Below are 22,479 nucleotides of genomic sequence, written 5' to 3'. Positions count from 1 at the left end.
TCACTGCCACATGGCTATTCACACAAAGTTTACTTCGGCTGATACGCCAGCTGCGCCCCTTCCTAGAGTCGGAAGACCTAAAGACGGTAGTGCATGCACTGGGAACTTCAAGGCTCGACTTCTGCAATGTACTCTACATAGGGCTGCCTAGTCCGGAAACTTCAACTAGTTCAAAATATGGCAGCCAGGCTGGTACATGTAGGGGTGACCACATTACACCAGTTTTAAAATCTCTTCACTGGCTGCCAATTCGTTTCCGAGCAAAGTATAAAATGTTGGTTATCACCTTTAAAGCCCTACATGGTTTGGGTCCAGGCTACCTGCGGGATCGCCTTCTCCCGTACAGTCTGCCCTGCACACTCAGGTCCTTTGGGAAGAATCTACTTCAGTCAGTCAAAGTTAGGCTGACAGGTATTACCCAGAGGACCTTTTCCTCTGCTGCTCCCAGACTGTGGAATGGCCTGCCGGAGGAGACTCATCAACTTAACAGTCTATTAACATTCATGAAAGCTATAAAGACTGATCTCTTCCGGCAGTCCTATCCAGGGGAATTTTAAGATGTTTTAAGAATGTTTTTAGGATGTTTTAATAATGTATGTTTTGGTTCAGTTTTGTGTGTTTTGTATTTGCTGTTGTCGATCAGAATGGAGAGGCGGGTAAGAAATTATTATTATTATCATTATTATTATTATTGATACTAGGTCATGTGGATGGTGATTTGTTTATTTTGTACCCCACTGTTGCTAGTCCTCAGAGTAAGTCAATATTGGTGTAATAACAAGCCATGTTGTTGAGCCTTCCTATGGGATCTGTCTCATTTAAACTTACTGCAACTGCATGGGTCTCCTTTGACACTGTTGGTAATTAATACAATGGACCTTAGCTAGTTAGCATTTTTCAGATTTTGAGACTGTTAAATTCTTAACTGGAAGTGTCAGAAACAAGACATGGAACCTCACACATTAAAATCTCACATATTCGACAGCTACAATACAGCTCTACACTGGAGTACCACTAACCTAGAATTTATTTCATTTTCATTTCTATACCACCCCCATAGCCAAAGTTAAAGTGCAAGATAATTGTCAATGATCTTAGCAGTTTTTTAGTAACAACCCTATGCCTGTTTATTGAAAGTAAATCCCACTATATTCAATACAACTGATTCCTGGGCAACTGTGCATAGGATTGCAGTCATTCTTCAAGATATAAGCAATCACTCCATATGTAATAATTTATCTGTTGGTTGGGAGTGGGAAGATCTAGGATTACTTCCACTTTATGACTTCAAGCAACGAAGATATCTAATATGAGTGGCCAATTCCCTGACAAAACAGTAAGACTCTAGAATATGGAGAAACCAAAGAAAATAAATACAGTAATCCAAATAAAACCTAGTATCACTGAAGACCACCACTCCCATTGAGACTAATAATTAGAGAAGTCTTCTTTACGCAAAGAAGAAGTTTTGTAAAAGCTTAGGGAGATCTATTGTAAAGGCAAACATGAATATGGTAACACAACAAATCAAACAATACTCTAGAAAGTACTCTTACAACGCTTCTGTCATAATTAACAGAACAGCAAACCAGAAGCCGTTCAGGTGTCCCCTTGTCTTTGGATACCTGAAGTAACTGAGAAGATTTTAACAGAGACTACAATGAGGCTTTGTTTAGGTTTTCGTTTCAATGCTTTTAATACCATTTTACTTACTTTTTTCCACTTCAGGCTTTAACCGTTTGTTTTTAATAAGGATCTTTCTTTTAAGCTCGTTTGGAGACGGCAGGGATCTTCCTGGTTCAAGCTGCAAACAAGATGAGTCATAATTAGGAAATGTTTAGCATACACACATTTGTATTACTCTCTTTTCTTACAGTTCTGCCTGCAATGATTATATTTACAGCAATCATGCCAAAAAGAAAAGCTGAGATTGAGAATGAATGAAATGTCCTGTCTCCTGCAGAAGCCTGTTGGGCATAGAGTCATCTGTTTCCCCCTCTCCCCGTAGCATTTTCCATACCACACTACCCTATTCAAATATCTCTTTTCAATTTGTCAACTATGATACTATATGGTACTTCTTTCAAACAGAACATAAAATTGCTATATATCTAAGTCTCTCCAGGAAGCAACGACAGAGTTAGCAAGTTTTGCTCACCCTAGTTAAGCATACTGGAGAAATCCATAAACTATCCAATGAGTTTGGATTTCTATGAACCCACGGATTCAACAGTGGAGCGGCTTTTTCACAAAATAAGAGAAATAAGGGACCACCGACCCAAAATCTGTATTTTTCCGCATAGCTAAAAGTTTAAACATGTGGATTTTGAAGGGAACTGCACGATTTCAAGTAATGCATATTAGTGGAAATGCACATTAATGTGCATTTCTGCACATGAGTAAGTAGAATTAAATTCTCCTTCAAAAAAAAAATCCGATTCAAACAATGAATGGATGATGGAAAGAAAGACAAGTGGAGCGGCTTTTTCACAAAATAAGGGGAGTGAACCAATGACCCAAAATGTTTATTTTTCTGTCTTCTGTGTTAAGCCTCAATTTCTTAGCCCTCCTCTAGTCCATTACTGCCTCCATGTACCGATTCAAAATGCCAAAAGCATCTTTGGTATTAGATGGAAAGAGAAAGAAAGTTAGGCATCCTCCACATGTTGGGCGTCCTCCACATCCCAATGGCCCATCACTCTCCATAGGGCAGGTAATATTGGCATGGGACCACAAGGGCCAGTCTCTCTCTTTCAGGTGAGCAGCAGTTGCTTGGAGTCACAAATGGCCATTCTTTCTCCTTCAAATGAGCAGCATCAGGATGACATCACAAAGGTCAGTTTCTCTCTACTCTCTCTCATATTGAGGCAGAAGCAGAATCTGGGCAATCTCTCTCTCACACACACACACACTCACTCACTCACTCACTCACACTCACACACCCCTTTTCACTTAGGCAGACAGAAGCAGGAGTCTGTCGCCACAGCTTTTTTCTCTCTGAAATGCACATATGCTGAAATAGGTGGGTGCAGTCTTTATTTTATGAGTTGGGCAGTAGCCATGTGTGGACGTAAGAGGACACCGTTGTCTTTCTCAATTAAATGGGCAGTAGCAGGTGTGCAGAGAGAAGCAACAGGCATAGAGATGAGGAGAGATGACAGCAGGCACCCCAGCAATTATAGGGCTGCTTCTTACACGGTGGCCTTGCCTCAAAGAGGTGGCGAGGCAACAGAAGCAGGCACAGCACTGTTGACAGTACCCTAGATAAAACATGGTGACAACTGGCAGAATCTGTCAGAATCTGGGCACAATATGAGAGATAAACTGGCAGGCTGCAAGTGAGTGGAAGAAGAACAAGCACTGGCCCAGCACCCCAGATACAGCAGGGGTTCACAGAGTGTGCAAGACAGGGAACAGATTAGGGAGGGTGTCCTGTCTCAGCCCTCCTTTTCTAACACACTGCACTTAATTGGGCTGGGAGCCCAGCCAGCAGGAGCAGTAATAATGGGCTTCTTCAAGGCTGCTTCTACTCACAGAAAGCTGATAGGACATATTGCCTGGAAAGCAGTTCAGAAGCCACGCAAGGTGAATATCTGAGGTATCCCAACAAGGGTGAAGCAATAAGAGAAGTCCGATCCAATCTGAAGTCTCAAGGATGTCCGATTTCCAAGGCAGACGGTCACAATCACAGGAGATGCATGAACCCCAGAAGAACACCAAGGTGATGTCTTCAGTGAAAAGCCTCAACCAGGTTTATATTGCCATCACAGCCAAGATATGCCCAATTCCCAGCTGCAACTCAATAATGAGCTTTCCACTGAAGCTGGCTACAAAAGGGAGGCTTCACAGAGCTAAATTCCTTTCTTGTAACTGGACACTTTCCCAAAGATTCTGGGTTTACTGCCTATGCTTTATCCTTCATTGCTCGATCACTGCATGATCTCGTTATGTCTGCCTCAGATTCTGCTTCATTCTGGGAAGGAAGAAGCGGGGGAGGGAGGCCCGTATCAGGCCTGCCAGAGGGTCCCATGTCTTCCTCAGCTGCACACCTGCTATCCTCTTGCAACGCTTCCTCTGGAACATCTTCGGGGGAAAGAGAGTCCTCAAGTTCAGGTAAGCCCAGTTCCTCCTCAGAAGAAGACTCCTCAAGGGGAACCATGACAGAGGGCTGCAGACCCGACGGCAGGAGGTGGCAAGTGGAGCAACGGGGAGGGGTGGGCACTGACTGGCACTCCAGATACAGCTGGGATTCAATTGGCAGCATGTGCTCCCAAAAGGAGCAGCCAATTAGGAGAGAGACCAGATAGCATAGGAGCAGAAGAATAAGAGAGAGGAGACAAAAGAGTAGGAGACTAGCAGGGGTGTGTGTGCAGTGTTTGGACAGGAGGAGTTGAATGGACAGAGAACAAGGGAATGCACATGTAAACTAGGCTGGGAGAAGATTAAAATGAAAAGAGCTAAAAGAAATCAAGAAAAACAAAACAACACCTATGAAAAGGAGGAAGACAAAACCCATAGAATGTGTGTGTGTTAGGGGACCCAACTGGGGAAACAAATACTGGACGGAAACATCCGTCAAACATCAACTCAAAGCAAGAGTCCGCCGCAGTAATAGTGGGTTTGTTTATTTTTTAAAATTTCCCACAGTGTCCTTACCCCAGCAGCCCTGACTGGGAATTGCCAAGTTGTGCCATCATCAAACCAAGCCCTATGGAGGGATTTCACTGTTTGTGTCATACTACTGCCTGGTGCATTTGCAATCCCAACTGGCGAACAGGGAAGTCAATCACCAGAGTTCTTTCTTTCCTAATCCTCTTCCCTTTCAACGGCTATGTAGTTTTGCCTCCCAGGAACAATGTATTCCAAAGATAAGATACAACCAAAGAAAACAGATGGAGCTTATGAGATGATAGATGTAATATTATGTCTAGTTTAAAAATGGTATCAGAGGAACAAAGGGCTCTAGAAGGAGGATGCTGAGTGCAGGACACGGAATAATGGGCTCAAGTTACAGCAAGCCAGATTCCAGCTGGACATCAGGAAAAACTTCCTGACTGTTAGAGCAGTACAACAATGGAACCAGTTACCTAGGGAGGTTGTGGGCTCTCCCACACTAGAGGCAGCTGGACAACCATCGGTCAGGGATGCTTTAGGGTGGATTCCTGCATTGAGCAGGGGGTTGGACTCGATGGCCTTGTAGGCCCCTTCCAACTCTGCTATTCTATGTATTCTATGAAATTAAAGAGGAAAGGCAAGCAGGAGCAGCTGAGTTCAGTGGCTTCATACACAGCACTGCACGATGTAGAAATCTGATGTCACCTAAGCTTCTGAATATATATGACTCTTGCCACCAAATTTTCCAAAAGTTTCGACAAGTAGTTTAAAACAAAACAGTTGCAAGATACCTACTGGATATGCTTCCAGTGGCTGCTTTAACAGAAGATCTCCAAAAATATCTTCACAGTATTTTGACATTTTGTATTGTTGATACTTGCTGAAAAACAGGCATTGTCATGACCAAAAGTTATTACAGTAAAATAGGTTAACCATACTCAAATATTAACACAATACAACCAAAGGCAGTTGAAGGACAGATTAAAAACAATTATATGAAAGTGACTTTCCCATGCATTAAACCTAATGCATCACAGTTTAAACCCCAGTATTATAAAGCAACTTCAATATGACATTTGTAATTAAAGCAGTAACTTGGAGTGCCCTCTAATTTAACTTAGGTCAATCATCTTAGAATGCTGTCATTAGCAACAGTTGCTGGACTTTGAGCTTTGCCACAATCTCATTCATCTCACCACTGAAATATGCAAGAGGAACAACTCTTCATCATATACCTGCAGTGATTTTCAAAGGACAGGATGACAGGGTAGTCAGATGTTACAAATGCGGTTTCCCTAATGGCTTGAATCACATCCTTTAAAAACACAAAGAAAAGGTTACACGTGAAAACCAATTCAGGTGCAATCGAGAGCATATTAAACAACAAATTAGATGCTAGAATTAAAAACACAACACATGCTGAAAAGTGTTTCATACTGATTTTTTTTTTTATCCCACATCATTAAACTGAATAACCAGTGTCCCAAAAGTGCACTCTCTTGCTAAAGGAATTTGACTGTGGTGAACTGCAATCTACAACCACAAGTGCTCTGATCCATACTGGCCAATTTATGTAGCAGGGCCTTATTCAAAGTAAATCCTACACCAGGGGTCCCTAAAATTTTTGGATCATGGGCACATTTGTTCATTTGAGATTCCGCTGTGGGCGCCATCCATGGAGGATGTAGCTAGTCTGCATTGGGGATCTCTGTCCTGCACTTGGCCTTTCCATTCATACACAAGAGGAACCTCAAATCCAATAGAGCCTGAATGGATTCTCAGAGATGGTTTCAAATTAATGCTGCTACGCAGAAGTTTACGGGTAATCAGTCATAAGCAAACTATGGAATAATAGTGGGAAAGAAAGAACCCTTTTATATCTGGGTGGAATAGCAACATTACATTAAGAGGGAATTCACACAACTGACAGCTGAGTTCCTGATAAACTAAGAAAAAAATTACTAACAGATCTTTGGCTCAGTCTTTTCACATATAACAGGTGATGTTTACCTTGAAAAGAATGTCTGTACACATTGCCTTTCCGTGTGTTATTATTGGTTCTTGGTCTTCACCTTTTCCGTCCCAGCAATCAAGTTCCACGCATCTATAAACCGAGGTGAAAAAAATACTGAATCCCTTTTGCACTGATAAAGCAATTCAGTAAAGATTTAAAATCAACAGTGTTCCTTTTAGACAACGTCATAGAAGGACAGTGGACACTTTTAAAGCATTCTATATGTACATAAACCAGCTGAGAGAAAATGTTCAACCACCACATATTTCTTTACTTACTTTGATTTGAATTTAGCACCACACTCACTCTTTTTGCAAGCAATGAAATATAAATTGCACACACACAAATACAGATTCACGTAGACAGAAACACCTGATTCTGAAATGCACTTGCTCCAACATAATTTACGTTTTTCTTTCTTGCTAGTGTGTGGTCAAATCCACAGCATTCAGTTGGTAGAACAAAGCCCATTGTCTGTCCTTTGCCCATTCTGTAATTTCAAGATATCATTGCAAATTTGCACCAGTGCCTTTACAATCCTTTTAATATTTAATTCAGTGTTTGCTATATGTGTACCAAAAATATTGAAAAACATACAATAATGAATCGGATTCAGTTAACCTATTTTATTTTCTATCATCTCTCTAAAACTTTCAATTAAATCACCATCATGCATGTCCAACCTGCATCCAGCTAAGAGGACTTGTCTATACATCTCCACAGATGACTTCCCACCAAACTGTCTTCCTGTGAGATATGTGTTGTGGGAGGAGCTAATGAAGTAGTGAGCCAAGGGTTGTTCCATTTCTTGGTATAGTTCTAAACGGTCTAGGAAGACGGGTGCGTTTTCATCTGACATCAAGTACCGGCAAAACCCATCACTTGACATGAGACCTGAAAAGCATGACAACACAGCGTTATAGTCTATGTATTGATGCTGATGGAAAACAGCAGGACCACGGATGGGCGCGGGAGGAAAGCAGTTCTTGCTTCAGTTGACTTTGAAACCATGTGGTTGTTGTTTTAAAACCTCGGTCACCTCCTGGTCATGTTCTGAATGATTATCCGTAACCTGAGGTGGCAATTTCGATTTCCTTGTTCCTCAGTACCACAAGTGCTACCGGGGCCTTAGTGACTACCCTGGGGGAAAACCAGGCCCAAATAGGATGAAGATGAAAAACAAATGATTCACTTGGCACCGAAAAGACTATCAACATTCTACAGACAGGGCGCCACCACTGAAAAAGCTCTTGCTTGTAGCGAACCACCTAGCTTTCTTTGATGGGGGCACCTGGAGGATGGCCACGGATGATGATGCCTTGGAATATAAGTGCTATGGCACACCAAAGTTCCCTTGAGTTTTTGAGTACCTCTTCCCCAGGTTTGTGAGTCCCTGAGATCAATTCCTGTCCCCTAAGCTTCCTTCTCCCTTCCCTAAGTTTTAGAGCGCCTGGTTGCTGTCCATCCTACACTTCAGGATCATTGATCTGATTCCAAAGAAAGCAATACATAAAGATTGGCAATCTCTCTTTACTTTTACTCTCTTCTTCTGCTTTCTCTAAGTCCTGCTGCCATGCCTTCTCCTGCCCCACCCTTTTCCAAATCTAAAAGCCATGTGTTGATTGAATGGCATCTGCCAATGGAGTAGATTCTCCTTCCTACTGCAAGTTGGTGGAATCTTCTGAAACAGACTCTGGGGATGCATGGGAAGCTAGGAGGATAAGACAGGAAAGGTCCATTGCGCAAACACGATGTTAGATGTAGGCCATGTATTTAGTCCTCCTTCTTCTCGGAAGCCTTACGGTTTATCATTTAATGACTACTTGTTTGATTGTTCTCAATAAAGCCCCATAAACCCCATTATGAGGGCACTTCACTTCCAAGATTTAACAATCCTAGTGATATATGTGTGGCTCCTTGTGTCTAGGTTTAAAGGGATTAGCTATGGACAGCTTTACTGAACCAACGGCAGACTATCCTTGGCAGGTTAAAGCCAGGATGAATCACCTCACTGGCTTGTTTCAAGGATGGACATGATATGTCAATGTTACCTATCATGAGGCAAAGGTCAGGATATACATCTGAACAGGCAGTCTCAGAGGAAACCATTCAGTTAATAGAAATGATTGCCTTGAACCACCTTTTTCTTACCTCTGCCTTTTAAATCTTCATCTGGCTCATACATCTCAATTATCTTCATTGCTCTTTTGGGATCATAGAATGGAAATAAAATTTCATTCAGTCGAGGATCTCGTTGATGCTAAGGTTAGAGAAAAACAAGGTTTAGAAAGATGGCAGCTTTATTTCTAGACAGATGTTTCAATGCTGAGGTTGGTATGTGTGTATGTGTGTGTAAATTTGCTTTTAAAACTTGACTTATCTTTCAATTGTTATTGTTTTAAATCCCATTGTTTTGCAGCTAAATTATTTTTAACTCATGTTCAGTAAAACTGTAAATTCAATGTAATGTGCATTACTGATGTTCATACACAGTAAACAAATGCATGCAGTGTACATTGCAAATCATTTATTTATTGCTTCATGGCACAATTCATGAATAAATGCATCTCCCCTACCCTAAAATCTATTTTAAATAACAGAGCTGTAGTTTACTGCTTTCTAGTTCAAACTGCATTATTTCTAAATTGTCCCTGTATTTCATTATATAACTTCCATCTTTCAAAAATGCTACCATTCACATCTAAAGTGGAAACACATAAAGAGAAAGAACATTCAAAGAATCCTGTGCAGATTGTGGTGGTGCAGGTTTAAGGAATTCTGTGTGGTCAATAAATAATTTCATGGGGCGGTTAAATTCATCTGGCCACATACCAGTTGATAAGGTAAACCAAACAAAGTTGGGATTACTGGAAATAAACATTGGCAGAGAAGAGAAGGAAGTAATGACTAATTATTATAATGCTAACTGGAAAGATAAAAAACGTTTGGTTTCTTGGAGCGAAGTTATCTAATTATTTGAATAATGTCATTGGATGGCTAGGAGCCAAAGAGCTACCTCACACGTGCCCATGGGTTTCGGTATTTCCAGTGGCCTTTTCTTTTAACAATAGACTCAGATGCCAGATCCAAACTGCTTTTGAAAGTCCCCTCAGATTCAACAGTGGCTTGGTTATGTGGCACTGGGGTGGCAGGGCAGGACTGATGTTTGAGAAATAGAGGGCTCATCTACACCAAGCAGGATATTCCACTATGAAAGCGGTATAAAAAGGGGATATAAAAGGTAGGAGCCACACTACTGCCTTATAGTGGTAATGAAGTGCAATGACAACTGTTGGGGCCCATGACACATCTACACCAAGCAGGATATAACGCTATGAAAGTGGTATGAAAGCAGTATGTGGTATATGTCATGGGCCTCAACAGTTGTCAGTACACTTCAGTGCTACTATAAAGCAGTAGTGTGGCTCCTACCTTTTATATACTGCTTTCATACCACTTTCATAGTGGAATATCTGCTTGGTGTAGATGAGCCCAGAGTCAAAGTTCTCTAAGATGGGATGCATGAATCCAGCTGTTCCAGTTCTATGTTTGGATCACAGTCCTGAAGGACAACATTGACCCAATGACAATTCCGACAACTGTTCATCACAATTACAAATATCATACTTTGGAATAACTGCTGTATTATTATTATTATTATTATTATTATTATTATTATTTACATTTATATACCGCCCCATAGCTGAAACTCTCTGGGCAGTTTACAAAAATTAAAACAGTGAACATTAAAGACAAATATACAAAATTTAAAAGCAGAAAAGCAGAAAAACAGACAATATCCATTTAAAACAACTATTCTGGGGTCAGTTAAAAAACCTGGGAGAAGATACCTGGGAGAAGAGAAAAGTCTTGACCTGGTGCCAAAAAGATAGCAACATTGGCACCAGGTGAGCCTCATCGGGGAGATCGTTCCATAATTGGGGAGGGCACCATTGAAAAGTCCCTCTCCATTGTTGCCATCCTCCGAGCTTCCCTTGGAGTAGGCACCCAGAGGAGGACCTTAGATGTTTAGCATAGTGTACAGGTAGGTTCATGTTGGGAGAGGCGTTCCATCAGGTATTGTGGTCCCAAGCCATGTAAGGCTTTATAGGTTAAAACCAGCACCTTGAATTGGGCTCGGAAATATACAGGCAGCCAATGCAAGCGGGCCAGAGCCGGTCTTATATGCTCAGACCTTCTGTTTCTGTCTGTCAATATGGCCGCTGCGTTTTGCACAAGCTGCATCTTCTGAACCATCTTCAAAGGCAGCCCCACGTAGAGCGCATTGCAGTAATCTAATTTGGAGGTTACCAGAGCATAGACAACTGAAGCTAGTTATCCCTGTCCAAACAGAGACGTAGCTGGGCCACCAACTGAAGTTGGTATAAGGCACTCTGTGCCACCGAGGCCACCTGAGCCTCAAGAGATGGTAGTAGGAAAAGCCCCAAGCTACGAACCTGCTCCTTCAGAGGGAGTACAACCCCATTCAGAACAGGTTGAACACCCTCCATCCACTCAGAAGAACCACCCACTAACAGCATCTCAGTCTTGTCTAGATTGAGTTTCAGTTTATTAGCCCTCATCCAGTCCATTGTCATGGCCAGGCGCCAGTTCAGCACATCCACAGCCTCACCTGATGAAGATGAGAAGGAGAAACAGAGCTGTGTGTCATCAGTTTACTGATGACAACACACTCCAAAACTCCGGATGACCGCACCCAACGGTTTCATGTAAATGTTAAACAGCATGGGGAACAAGACTGACACCCCATACTGGAGAATCCACGGAGCCAAGCAATGTTCCCCAAGCACCACCTTCTGGAGCCGACCAGCCAAATAGGAGCGGAACCACTGCAACGCAGTGCCCCCCACTCCCAACTCAGCCAGACGTTCCAGAAGGATACCATGGTCGATGGTTTCAAACACCACTGAGAGATCAAGGAGAATCAACAGAGTCACACTCCCCGTCTTTCTCCCAACATAGGTCATCATACAGGGTTGTCCCAAAACCAGGCCTGTAATTAAAGTGAACGCATTATCCAATTTTCTGTTTTTGCTTTTAGTAGTGGGTTATGCCAAGAAAAAAATTAACAGACCTTTCGTTGGAAATAAAAATATTACCATATGTCAGATCAGCATGTCTGACATATGGCCTGGCACTGTAGTTCCACCTCTTTCCTCAGTGGTTTATTATAAAAGCCTTCTCAGAAGAGACAATGGTGAACCATTTTAGCACCTGAGAAAAGGCCATAGACGAGGAAAGAGAGGAACACAGTGTGAATTAGACTCTTTCCTCAGCTACATTTTTGCAGTATTGTAAAAGGAGAAGCTACACACCTTGCAAATTAATATTCTAGAAAAAGACTGGAGTTGTATATGTAAAACTAGGCCTTCAGTAATTTTAAACGTGGCTTTAAAAAAAAAAGCTTGCGAAATTATTCAGTCAATGTTAGTACACATTGTTAAGATTTTAATATCACATGGGAAATATTAACACTAATGCTTGGATCCAAAGAAATGCAGGCAAAGTTTTATTCAAGCAATTGGACGTTTTTGTCCCTTTCTCTCTGCAGACCCTCACACTTCCCTAAAAAGCCACTCCAGAAGATCAGGAGACCTTCTAGAATAATGCCCGAGATGGGACAGGCAACAGTGGATTAGAAGAAATCAGTAACACTACACCACACCCTGATCATCTGAGACTTTTAGATATATGCATGCATAAATAAGATTGCTATATGACAATGAGCCATGATGCCAGGAATTGGACAAAATTGGATTTCTTTCTCCCCACCCCAAAATATGGAAGCATATATTTGTTATGGTGTTCGTATGTATTGTATTAGATTATTATTATTACTATTATTATTTTGCATTTTCCTATCCTCAGCAGGAGACTCCAAAAATTCTAGGGCTGGATGTGAACTTGGAGTCAGCCAGTGCACAATTTTGCAAGAGGACAAGTTAAATCTCCAGTCACTTTTAAGAGATTAGTGCTCACCAACAATTTATTAATGGCTTCAAATTAGCTACAAACAAGAGTCCACAGAATGTAAGTTTTTTTACTTCATCACAGGAAATTAGATCTGTACATGGTGTGCCTAAACCTCAATTAAATAAAAAACAGAGCACATTTCAGCAGAGTAAGTGATGTGAGCAAAATAAATCAGATGTGAGCAAAATAAATCTAGGAATATAAAAGCTCTTCCACCAAGGCTGTGAGCCTCACTTATGGGAGTTTCAAAGAAGGAATGCAAAACACCATATATTGCAGATCAACAGTGCAGCCAGTTTTATATAAGGGGTACCAAGGAACATTTGTTGAAATTTCATAAATATTTTGGCATTCTGTTCAATGTCATGCAATATCCAATGAAAACACAAGAAAATGAGTTCTCTTTGTAGTGAAAACATTCCCTTCTCTATTCCACAGGTTAGTATTAAAACAAATAATACAAGCTATGCCAAATCAAAACATGCAACTGAGAAAGCATAATTTCTCTATTTGTGCTACGAGCCAGCTACGTAAGACGTATAGAAATTTAATTCAGGGTGCAATCCTATGCATGTTTAGGCAGAAAATAATAATAATAATAATAATAATAATAATAATAATAATAATAATAATACGCCTCTCCTTCTGGATCGAGGCAGGAAACAAGAAAGAAAGTCCAGAATGCTGGGAATTGTAGGACTTTTTTTCTGTCAAAACATACATAGGATTGCAGCCTCACTGAATGTTGATTTCCTGGATACCTAAATTAAAGCTGATGAAATGTGAAAGCAGATGGATACAAGGTGCCCCCATGCTAAGAAAGTGCCATCACTTAAAAACAGGACTTCAACATGCGACTCCACATCCCAGCCACAAATTCACACTGCTCATCAAAAGCTTTGCATATTAGTTTCAAAATAATATCCAAAATCTCTGAGGAACAAAGAGGGTGGTTTCAGAGAACAGTCACAATATCACCCCACCCCACCCCTTACACTACACATAAGCGTTAAACATACTACCACAAATAAGCAATGCAGCAAGTTAGAAGAAGGAAAAGAGGAAATGGAATTCTGAGTACTTGCAGGCAAGAGATGTTGTTTTGACAAGAGTATAGCGATTTCACTTTTCGTTCTTATGGTACTTTGACTCAAGCATTTACACTTTCCCTGCACTGTCCAAACTATAACTGAAATCCTTGAACCAGCCTTGCTGGATCTGATCCATTGAGTCCAGCGGCTTGGGTCCAACAACGGCCAGCCACAGTCGAAGCTGGTGGCTCAAATGTCAGCAGGGCTGTGAATTAACACTGGGTCTCATTCAGAACTCAAAAGGAGTGATCCCAGGTGCTGAACCCATTTTGGGATTGGGTTCAGCACCCTGGACCCTCCAGTTTCCCTTCTTTGTAAGCAGCACTTTGGGCAAGTCTTTTTAGAGCAGGGGAAATGCGGTATTATTTCTAAAAGTAAAAGAAAATGCTGTTTCCAGTTGTTTACTTGTGCTATTCCACTATAACACAGTGCCACCTAGAGGTTATATTGCAGAAAAGCAGGAAAGGAAACACTCGTGTAGTGCTTAAATATCAATTCCGTGACGAAAGCGAAAGTAAATACAATGGATTAACAGCCTCATGAAGAAAAGCCCCTTGTTAAAAACCAAGGGCTTTGCTAGACCTGCCGGGATAAGCCAGCAGGGAGGCGGGGCAACAGCGCGCTGATGTTAACGCGCGCCGCCCGGGCTTCCAGACGCGGGACGTGCAGGGACGTCGGATCCCTGCAGCTTCCGCCATTTTTTTTTTAAGTTTAAAGGGGCCACGTGTGGCCGAAGACTGCGGAGAAGGTAAGGGGTTTTTTTTAGTTAACCCCCCCATCCGCTCCTGTGTCGTCTCCCCTTCTCCCTGCATGTGTGTGTGTCTGTGCTGTGTCGTCTCTCCTTCTCCCTCCGTGTGTGTGTGTCTGTGCTGTGTCGTCTCTCCTTCTCCCTACCGGGATCTCCCCCGGCCGATGGGCACAGTGCTCAGCGCTGTGACCAGTCTGCGGCTTTTTGCAGCTGCAAAAAGCCACGGAAGTAGCTAGACGTTCCCCAGCCCCTGCCTCAGGCCGGGGCTGGGGAAAAGGCGTGCCATAAGCAACTTCGCTTATGGCGCGTTAGAGAAGGCTTCAGTGCAGCCTGGGGCCGGATTCCCCTGTGCGTCATGTGGAAGCACAGCAGGGAAACTGGCTCTCAAGGTGCGCTAAGGCCTCGTCTAGGAACGCCCCAAGTATACTCTGTAAGGCTGAAATCTGTCCACCATTCTTTACCTTGACAATGCTGAAGGAATGTCTCAGTACATTCAACTATTGGTAAAAGCTGCCTCTTTACCCCTTAGAAGCCTTTTCCTTTCATTTTTCTTTCTTTTTTCCATTTTTAATGTTTTGTAAAAGTACAGACTTAAAACTAAAGATTAAAAACCAGGGCCAGAATTGCTGCTGAAGATTTCTCATGGTCCAATCCGTGGGAAGGAATAGCTTTAAAACACTGTTGATAGTTTCCTGCTGCCATAGCAGTCAGAAGTAGAATAAATTATATAACGTATCACAATTGCACTATAAATTGTATAGAATAAAATTATGCAAATCTGAATAAATGTATCCACGCCATAGAATTTTGCTTTCCGCCCTGCAGAACTTTTTTCTTCGTGCCTTTCTTTCCTTTTCTAGCCCAAAATAAACGTGGACTGGGGCCTTAGCTAGACCTAAGGGTTATCCCTGGATCGTCCAGGGGTCAAACCTGTTCATCTAGGTGACACACAGGGGATCCAGTGCTCAGGCAGGGGCGAACCCTGGATGATCCCAGGATAGAGGCTAGCTGTGGCCCTGGTTATAGTGGCCTCTGTGTCATTATTGTTATTTATTAGCCTACCAGAATTTAACTGAAAATGAAATGGCAATCCATTCCAGTGGAAATTGTTGTGGCCACGGCCAGCACTACAAGCGATTATTGCTACTATTAACGAGCAATTGCACATTAATTTTCATAGGGAACTAGCCTGTTTGCACGTAAGTGTGCCCTAGTGTCAGTAGAGCAGCCTCATACTCTGAAAACCTATCGTAGTATGATAATCTTTCCAACACTGAGGGTTATGAGCTAAACTCACTTTGTATGCCAGATGGCTGCCTCCCTTCCATTCAGCATGAAATGAGTATCGGATACACTGGTTTGGGGGATAAGGTTGATGGTTTCATTGTTCCTTTTGCACAGTAAACCCAAACATGCCATATAGATTATGGTGAACTCCAGCAGTATACTAAGGCTGCAGTATACCCACTTACTTGGGAGTAGACCCCATTGAATTCACGTCTTCAGAGCAGACATGGACAGGATTGCACTGTTAAAGGCTGTTAATCACTGTATTTACTTTTGGTTTTGTCACAGAACTGAAACCCGAGCTCTACAAAAACAGCTTTTCCTTCCCCGCTTTTCCACTACATGACCTCTATGTGGCACTGTAGTATAGATGAATATCACAATTACACAAGTAGCAAAATACCTTTTCTTTAACTTTCAGAAATAATACCCCATTTTCCCCACTCTAAAAATCTCCCAAGAAAGTGCTCTTAAAAAACAGAAGCGACATTGGAAGATCACGACACCGTATACAGAACTCATAAGCAACCACAACGAATCATTAGCATGAGTAAGGAATTGTGAGGAATGCCTCATGTAGAAAAGCTCTGTAAGGGCTCATCTACACCAAGCAGGATATTCCATTATGAAAGCGGTATGAAAGCGGTATATAAAAGGCAGGAGCCACACTACTGCTTTATAGCGGTATTGAAGGGCACTGACAACTGCTGGGGCCCATTGACACATACCATAAAGCGCTTTCATACCACTACATCCTGCTTGGTGTGGCTCCTGCCTTTTATATAATGCTTTCATTGAATATCCTGCTTGGTGTAGATGAGCCCTATGTCACTGGAGTGCAATTGGTACTGTAAGCATTGGCTGACTCGCTTTCTTTTTTTCTTTTTTCTTTTTAAAATACATGTTCACTTTTTTGGCAGGGATGTTACAGATGGTGTAATCTAGGAGATATGAGAAACAGAAGAATAGGAAAATATTTCCTTTTGGGGGGTCATATTAAATGGCAAAAGGGATGCAATGCCATCCTGCTTTCATAGCTCACCAGTATCCGAAGTGACTTTGCATAAAAATAAGACACTGTGGAATACATCAAGGTTAAGGAACTAAGCATCAAAATTTGAAACATAGGGACTTTCCTTGGTTTAGTGAATTCATATTAGAGAAAGGAATGTGAAATTTCATAGGCAGGGGGCTGGGTCCCCATTCTTCAATCCTGCCTTTTCTCCCCAGTTCTCCACTTCCCTATTCAAACTTTCTCCTGCACCCCACCTCATCTCCCTCGCTCTCATACCTCATCCCACTCAGCACCTCTCCATACTGCTGTGCCAATGTTCTCCATCCCATCACAATAATTGAATCCTCTCTCCCTCACTAGACGAAAGAGCATCAGAGATGAAGATGGGCAGAAAGAGCCTTTCTCCAAGATGGCGCCATCTGAAAACGATCTAAACTGATTACCATATGCACTAACTCAATCTCATTTCTCTGGTGTGGTAGAGACGTTATGGCAGGAGCTCCAACGGATGCAGAGAGAACAGGGGGGAAACCCAAAAAGGGACTAAAGAAGAATGTGATGGGCATCTCAACCCCTCAAAACCAGCCATCACTAATGGAGAGTGAAATGCAGTGTGACAGAATACCTCTCCTACCTCCTAAAAGAAATCCTTCATCACATTTGGTCTTCTAAGCATGACAGAACCCCCCCCATAAAGTCGCAGAAAGGAAATACCTGAATATTTAGACTTAGCTAGATCCTGACAAATTAGCACTGTGCGATAATACGAGTGTCATGTGTGCTGACGGTTTGTCCCGGCTCCTTGCGATTCCTCGTGAGGATCTGGGACCCGCGCATGGGGCGCAGCACTCCTCAGGTGGGGTGGGGGGGAGTGGGGAAAGTAATTATTTTTAAAAAACCACTCACCTTTTGCGCACGAGCATTCATGTGCTGCTGGCCCTTTAACACCCCCCCCAAAAAAAATGGTGGGCGCAACGCCTCGCCATCTGAGGTCGTCACACGCCGTGTGTGAACTGAGGGGGAGATCTCACGATGAAAAAATCATGAGATTTTTTCCATCCCGCTAGTCCACTAGGTCTAGCTAAGGCCTAAGATACATCAGTTAGCATTTGGAAAGAACACACACACACATCACACGTAAACTTTTGAAAGAGCCTTGGAAATTACTGCACACAGAAGCCCAATTTTCAATTTACCTTCCCCCGCCCTCTCAATATTTGGAATGAGCACTTTAAAAATAAAAGGATATCAAGTCACTTTTGGTTAAAACTACATTGGACATAAAAAGGAAACAATCAACAACACACACAGCAGCTACACAACTACGGTAAGTAATCAACACAAGCAACACCAGCAATTTGCAAAGCCAACATCAAGAAAGCATCCAAGATGGAGCTGATTTTTGCACCTGGATATTGCCAAAATGGAAAGATCAGCTGATCAAAAGCAAAGCAAATGGTGGCATGGAGCATGCAATGAGAAGACCAGAAGAAGCAAGCCACTGCAGACAGACTTGTATGGTAGTTAATGTATGAAAAAGCTTACTTCATTTAGAAAGCTCACTAATTGGTCTACCGTTAAATAATCAGTTTTGTCTCCATTGCTGAAAAAAAATTTATTAGAGAAAGTAAGTTTTCATGTAAGTGCTACAGCAGATATGATTTACATGTTGACATTTTTATATATATATATATATATATTCTCAACACGCATCTACTATTCTACCACTGTTCTAAGCTGTGCATTTTCAAAACCGGCACGACTGTAATGGGTAACACTAGCTACGCTTGCTACAAAACAGAGGTTTTTTCTCCATTTTGTTATTTAAACAGATTAAACCAACATGTAAGTCTTCCACTTCAAAATCTTAGTGCATGAAATTTCAGACATTAAGACTTTCTTAACCTAGTTAGTTCACATATTGTGTTAATAACCTTAAAATAGCATGTTAATATTGTAGGTTAGTAAAGCCAACTCAAAAACAGTTCCAAGTGCTTCCCTTAAACTGCGTGGTTCTTAAATGGGCACTGTCTGAATGTTTACCTTGGAGAAGAATGAAATCTGACTGTTATTATTCATATGGCATAAAATCATGTTTATAGTCATATTTACCATATTAAAATAAAAATATGATTTATTTCAGACATAATCAACTTACATTTTCCTAAAAAGATCCTCTATATCAGTACGAGGACATATCTTCTGGGTCAGTTCGTAAAATTTCTCATAGGTAAAAGCTGAAGGCTCTATTTCATCATTCTGAAAAGAAAAGAAAACTTGACTCTACTTGTCTTCAATGTTTTCCTTAACATTTTGAATGAATAAACTAAAAATTAATAAGGAGCCAGACCAATGCCCCATTTTATCCAACTTACTGTTTGTGAAAATACTAAATTCTAACCCTATATTCAGCCCAGTTTCACTAGCTTAAGGCATTAGAACGTTGACTGGCAATGGGCAAATGGAAATTCTTGGGCCACACTGTCCTCATGGCTCACAAGACAGGCCACTTGAGTAAATGACCACAACATTTTACAATACGTTCATTACACTACGTTCATTCAGAAGTACTGAGCATCTCACTTACTATTATTTGGCGGGGAAAAACCAAGAGAAATGGGAAATAGTTCTCCACGTTTACAATGGGCCTGTTCAGCCAACACGCTAAGCCATGGTTAGGCCGCTAACACTTTTGCAGCAAATGGTGAGTCGGCGAGTTTTAACCATGATTATGTAGGTTCACATGACACGCTAAGCCATGGTTCACATGACATGCTAAGCCATGGTTCACATGACATGCTAAGCCATGGTTCACATTACACGCTAAGCCATGTTTAGCTCAAAATGCTTAACCACCATGGCTTAGCATGTTGGCTGAACAGGGTCAGTGACATGCATTATTCCGTATATTCTTCCGTCTCTTCAAAGTGTCTTAACTATAAACAGCATAGACAGTTAAACTTGCAAAACTACTCATGAATACGGTTAAGAAATGGTTAAAAACAGGGCTGTGGAGGATTCGGCCTCGGCTTCAGAAGTCTGAGGCCCTCGGTGGCCATTGCACAAAGTAGCCACCACATCCTGCACAGCCCTTGCATCCAGTTGAAGAAAAGTCTACCTACCGGGGCCGGGGAGCAACAGGTGCTTGGCCGTGTGAGACCCTGCACAGCTCACTGCAGGGTCCACTAGCGCCCTGCAGCCACCCACGTCCCCTGAGAGCTGCCAGCTTCCCTCCACTCCTTGCCGGTGCTGGGGGCTTTCTGTGCACTTTCAGGGCAGGGTCTTGCGATCCACCGGGATCAGCCATGGGGAGGCCACGAGCACCCATCACTTCCCGACCCTGGTAGGTCTGTCCCTCCCTGCCAAGGTATGGTGGGAGTTATAGGCTTTTCTTCACTGTGCACAAGGGCTGTGCAGGATATGGCGGCTACTCTGTGAAATGGCTGCCGAAGCCTCAGACTTCGAAAGGCGAATCTTGCAGACCCCTAGTTAAAAGTGGTAGTGAATCATCTTCCCCATGACACACATCTAAAACTGATCAAGTCCATCATTCCTGAAAAATAAAATTTAAATACCTTTCCACTAGGAAGACCCAATTCCTTAAGTGCCTGAAAGATCACCTTTTCAGTTTTACCTGATGCAAAAGTTCGGGTAATGCTAGAGAAAAGAGAAATGTCAGTTATTTGGAAAGTATTGTGTAATTTTCATCACCAAAGCTACTTCACATATCCTCCAAGGGTGGTGGTGGTTTCCTCTGTTGTCAGTTTACAAATGTAACGCCAGTGTAAGCCTCCTCATGAATATCATACCATGTAATTGCTGTGTGCACAAACAATTTTATCATGGCCTCTAAATAATTATCAGGATCATTTTCATCATGCTACATACAAGTTGTGGTTTTCAGTAAACAATTCGGCCACATTTCTGCACTTTATTGGCCTGGTTCAGACAACACGCTAAACCATGCTGCTTAACCACAAAATGGTTAACGGAATGCATTGCATTCCATTAACCATTTTGTGGTTAAGCAGCATGGTTTAGCATGTTGTCTGAACCAGGCCATTCTATAATATCAGGTAGAAATGTAAATTATCTAGGCATCAGCTGGCAAATTCTCCAGACACCGGCCACAAAAAAATCATAGAATCGTAGAGTTGGAAGGGGCCTCTAAGGCCATCGAGTCCAACCCCCTGCTCAATGCAGGAATCCACCTTAAAGCATCTCTGACAGATGGTTGTCCAAACCAAGTCACATGAGTAATCCCAGGCAATCTGACCACTGATTGCCCTTCACCCTTTTAATGCAATCCCTGAAAAATCATCAAAAGATTTTTTTTCAATGATGCCACATGCCCCCTTTCAAAAACTCATCCACAATTCTTATATTCCCTGTGCATTCTAGACACAAAGATTGCATTCACCACATAATCTAGTTGTCTTTGTCCTCTCTCTTAAATCTTTATGTTCAAAAATATGTCAGCATCCACTGGCATGAACTTGGGATCCCTAGATAATATCTCAGAACATTTCTAGACCATGAGATGTGTATTTGGTTGAAGACAGGACACCATCGGGAAGGTAGGTTGGTGTGGTTTGCGTCCAGCGTATATTCAGGGGTGTGTGTTGCTATGCTACGGAGTATGTTTTACTGTGTGTGTGTGGGGGGGGGTATTTAGAAGATATGGATTACACTATGAAACACTTACATCACTAAGGTGAATTAGGAGTGTCAACATTTTGCATATATGTATTTTATAATTGCTCCATGTATTCATTTATTGTTCTGGTTCCCAGAATTATCGGGGTTTTTTTGTAATTTTAGATTGATAGTAAAAGATAAAAATAAAAACTGTGATGAATGAACATTTCAACACTGACTTCTTTGGAGCCACAGTCTCAGTAGCTTCTTCTCCTTAACTCAAGGATAAAATGGCCTGACATGACATTAACTTAAGAACACAAGAAGTGCCCTGATGCTGGATCAGACTGAGGGTCCCTCTAGTCCAGCACTCTGTTCACACAGTGGCCAACCAGCAGTCGGCCAACTTCCTAATTCTAGCAGAACTTCTACAGATAAAATCACAAATGTGTTGGGAAGAACAAACACCATCTGATGTTTGCAATATTTACATTAAAGGTTTTTTTTATTAAATCTATACAAACACTTCGGCTATTTTCTCACAAGGTTGTTATCTACACTATCTACTCAATAGCAAATAGCAGATCAGGGTTGGAAAATGGATCACAAGACTCATATATATCTTAGGCCAAGAGTGGGCAGCACCCAGCCTCTGGGACCCATGTAACCCGCACTGCCACCCAAAATTGTAAACAAACACCCAACAGTGACCCCTTTGGGGCCCTTTTAGTGCTCCGTAAATACTATGGAGTGTCGTTTTTTTATTCATTTATTTTTCTGCGCTGCGGGGAAGGGGGTAGTCCCTGGACCTCGCAAATCTGCCCACCCCTGTCTTAGGCTATAGAAATCAATATGCCTTAATCTTCAAAGAACACTCAGCTGTACACCTTGGAATATACACATACACACACATACTTTGACACACACACACACACACTTCACAGCAGCACATCACTGAACATGTCTATGTCCGTATCACACTTACCTTCTAACTGGAATCTTGCTGTTAGTGTTAGTCAGAAATGCCAGTTTCATCCAGCTAGAAGTTAAGAAAAACAACAACAACCATTAAAACTTA

General features: G+C 41.9%; 1 protein-coding gene across 3 annotated transcripts in view; it reads right to left on the bottom strand.

Annotated features, from left to right (window-relative positions):
* Positions 1–22,479, bottom strand: part of PLCB4 (phospholipase C beta 4) — a 237,214-nt gene that overhangs the window by 52,566 nt on the left and 162,169 nt on the right. For all 3 annotated transcript variants that reach the window (XM_063125320.1, XM_063125321.1, XM_063125322.1), the window contains exons 9-18: positions 22,387–22,440; positions 20,339–20,420; positions 18,922–19,022; positions 18,309–18,366; positions 8,780–8,888; positions 7,312–7,522; positions 6,625–6,718; positions 5,850–5,929; positions 5,410–5,494; positions 1,714–1,804 (exon numbers count right to left, since the gene is read on the bottom strand). In XM_063125320.1, coding sequence (XP_062981390.1) covers positions 1,714–1,804; positions 5,410–5,494; positions 5,850–5,929; positions 6,625–6,718; positions 7,312–7,522; positions 8,780–8,888; positions 18,309–18,366; positions 18,922–19,022; positions 20,339–20,420; positions 22,387–22,440 — 965 coding nt within the window. The remainder of the gene's footprint in view (positions 1–1,713; positions 1,805–5,409; positions 5,495–5,849; positions 5,930–6,624; positions 6,719–7,311; positions 7,523–8,779; positions 8,889–18,308; positions 18,367–18,921; positions 19,023–20,338; positions 20,421–22,386; positions 22,441–22,479) is intronic.

The sequence above is a fragment of the Elgaria multicarinata genome, chromosome 4 (genome assembly GCF_023053635.1).
Source record: "Elgaria multicarinata webbii isolate HBS135686 ecotype San Diego chromosome 4, rElgMul1.1.pri, whole genome shotgun sequence".
NCBI classification, from domain to species: domain Eukaryota; kingdom Metazoa; phylum Chordata; class Lepidosauria; order Squamata; family Anguidae; genus Elgaria; species Elgaria multicarinata.
Note: the sequence above shows the minus strand (reverse complement) of the source record. Positions and strands in the feature narration are given on the sequence as shown.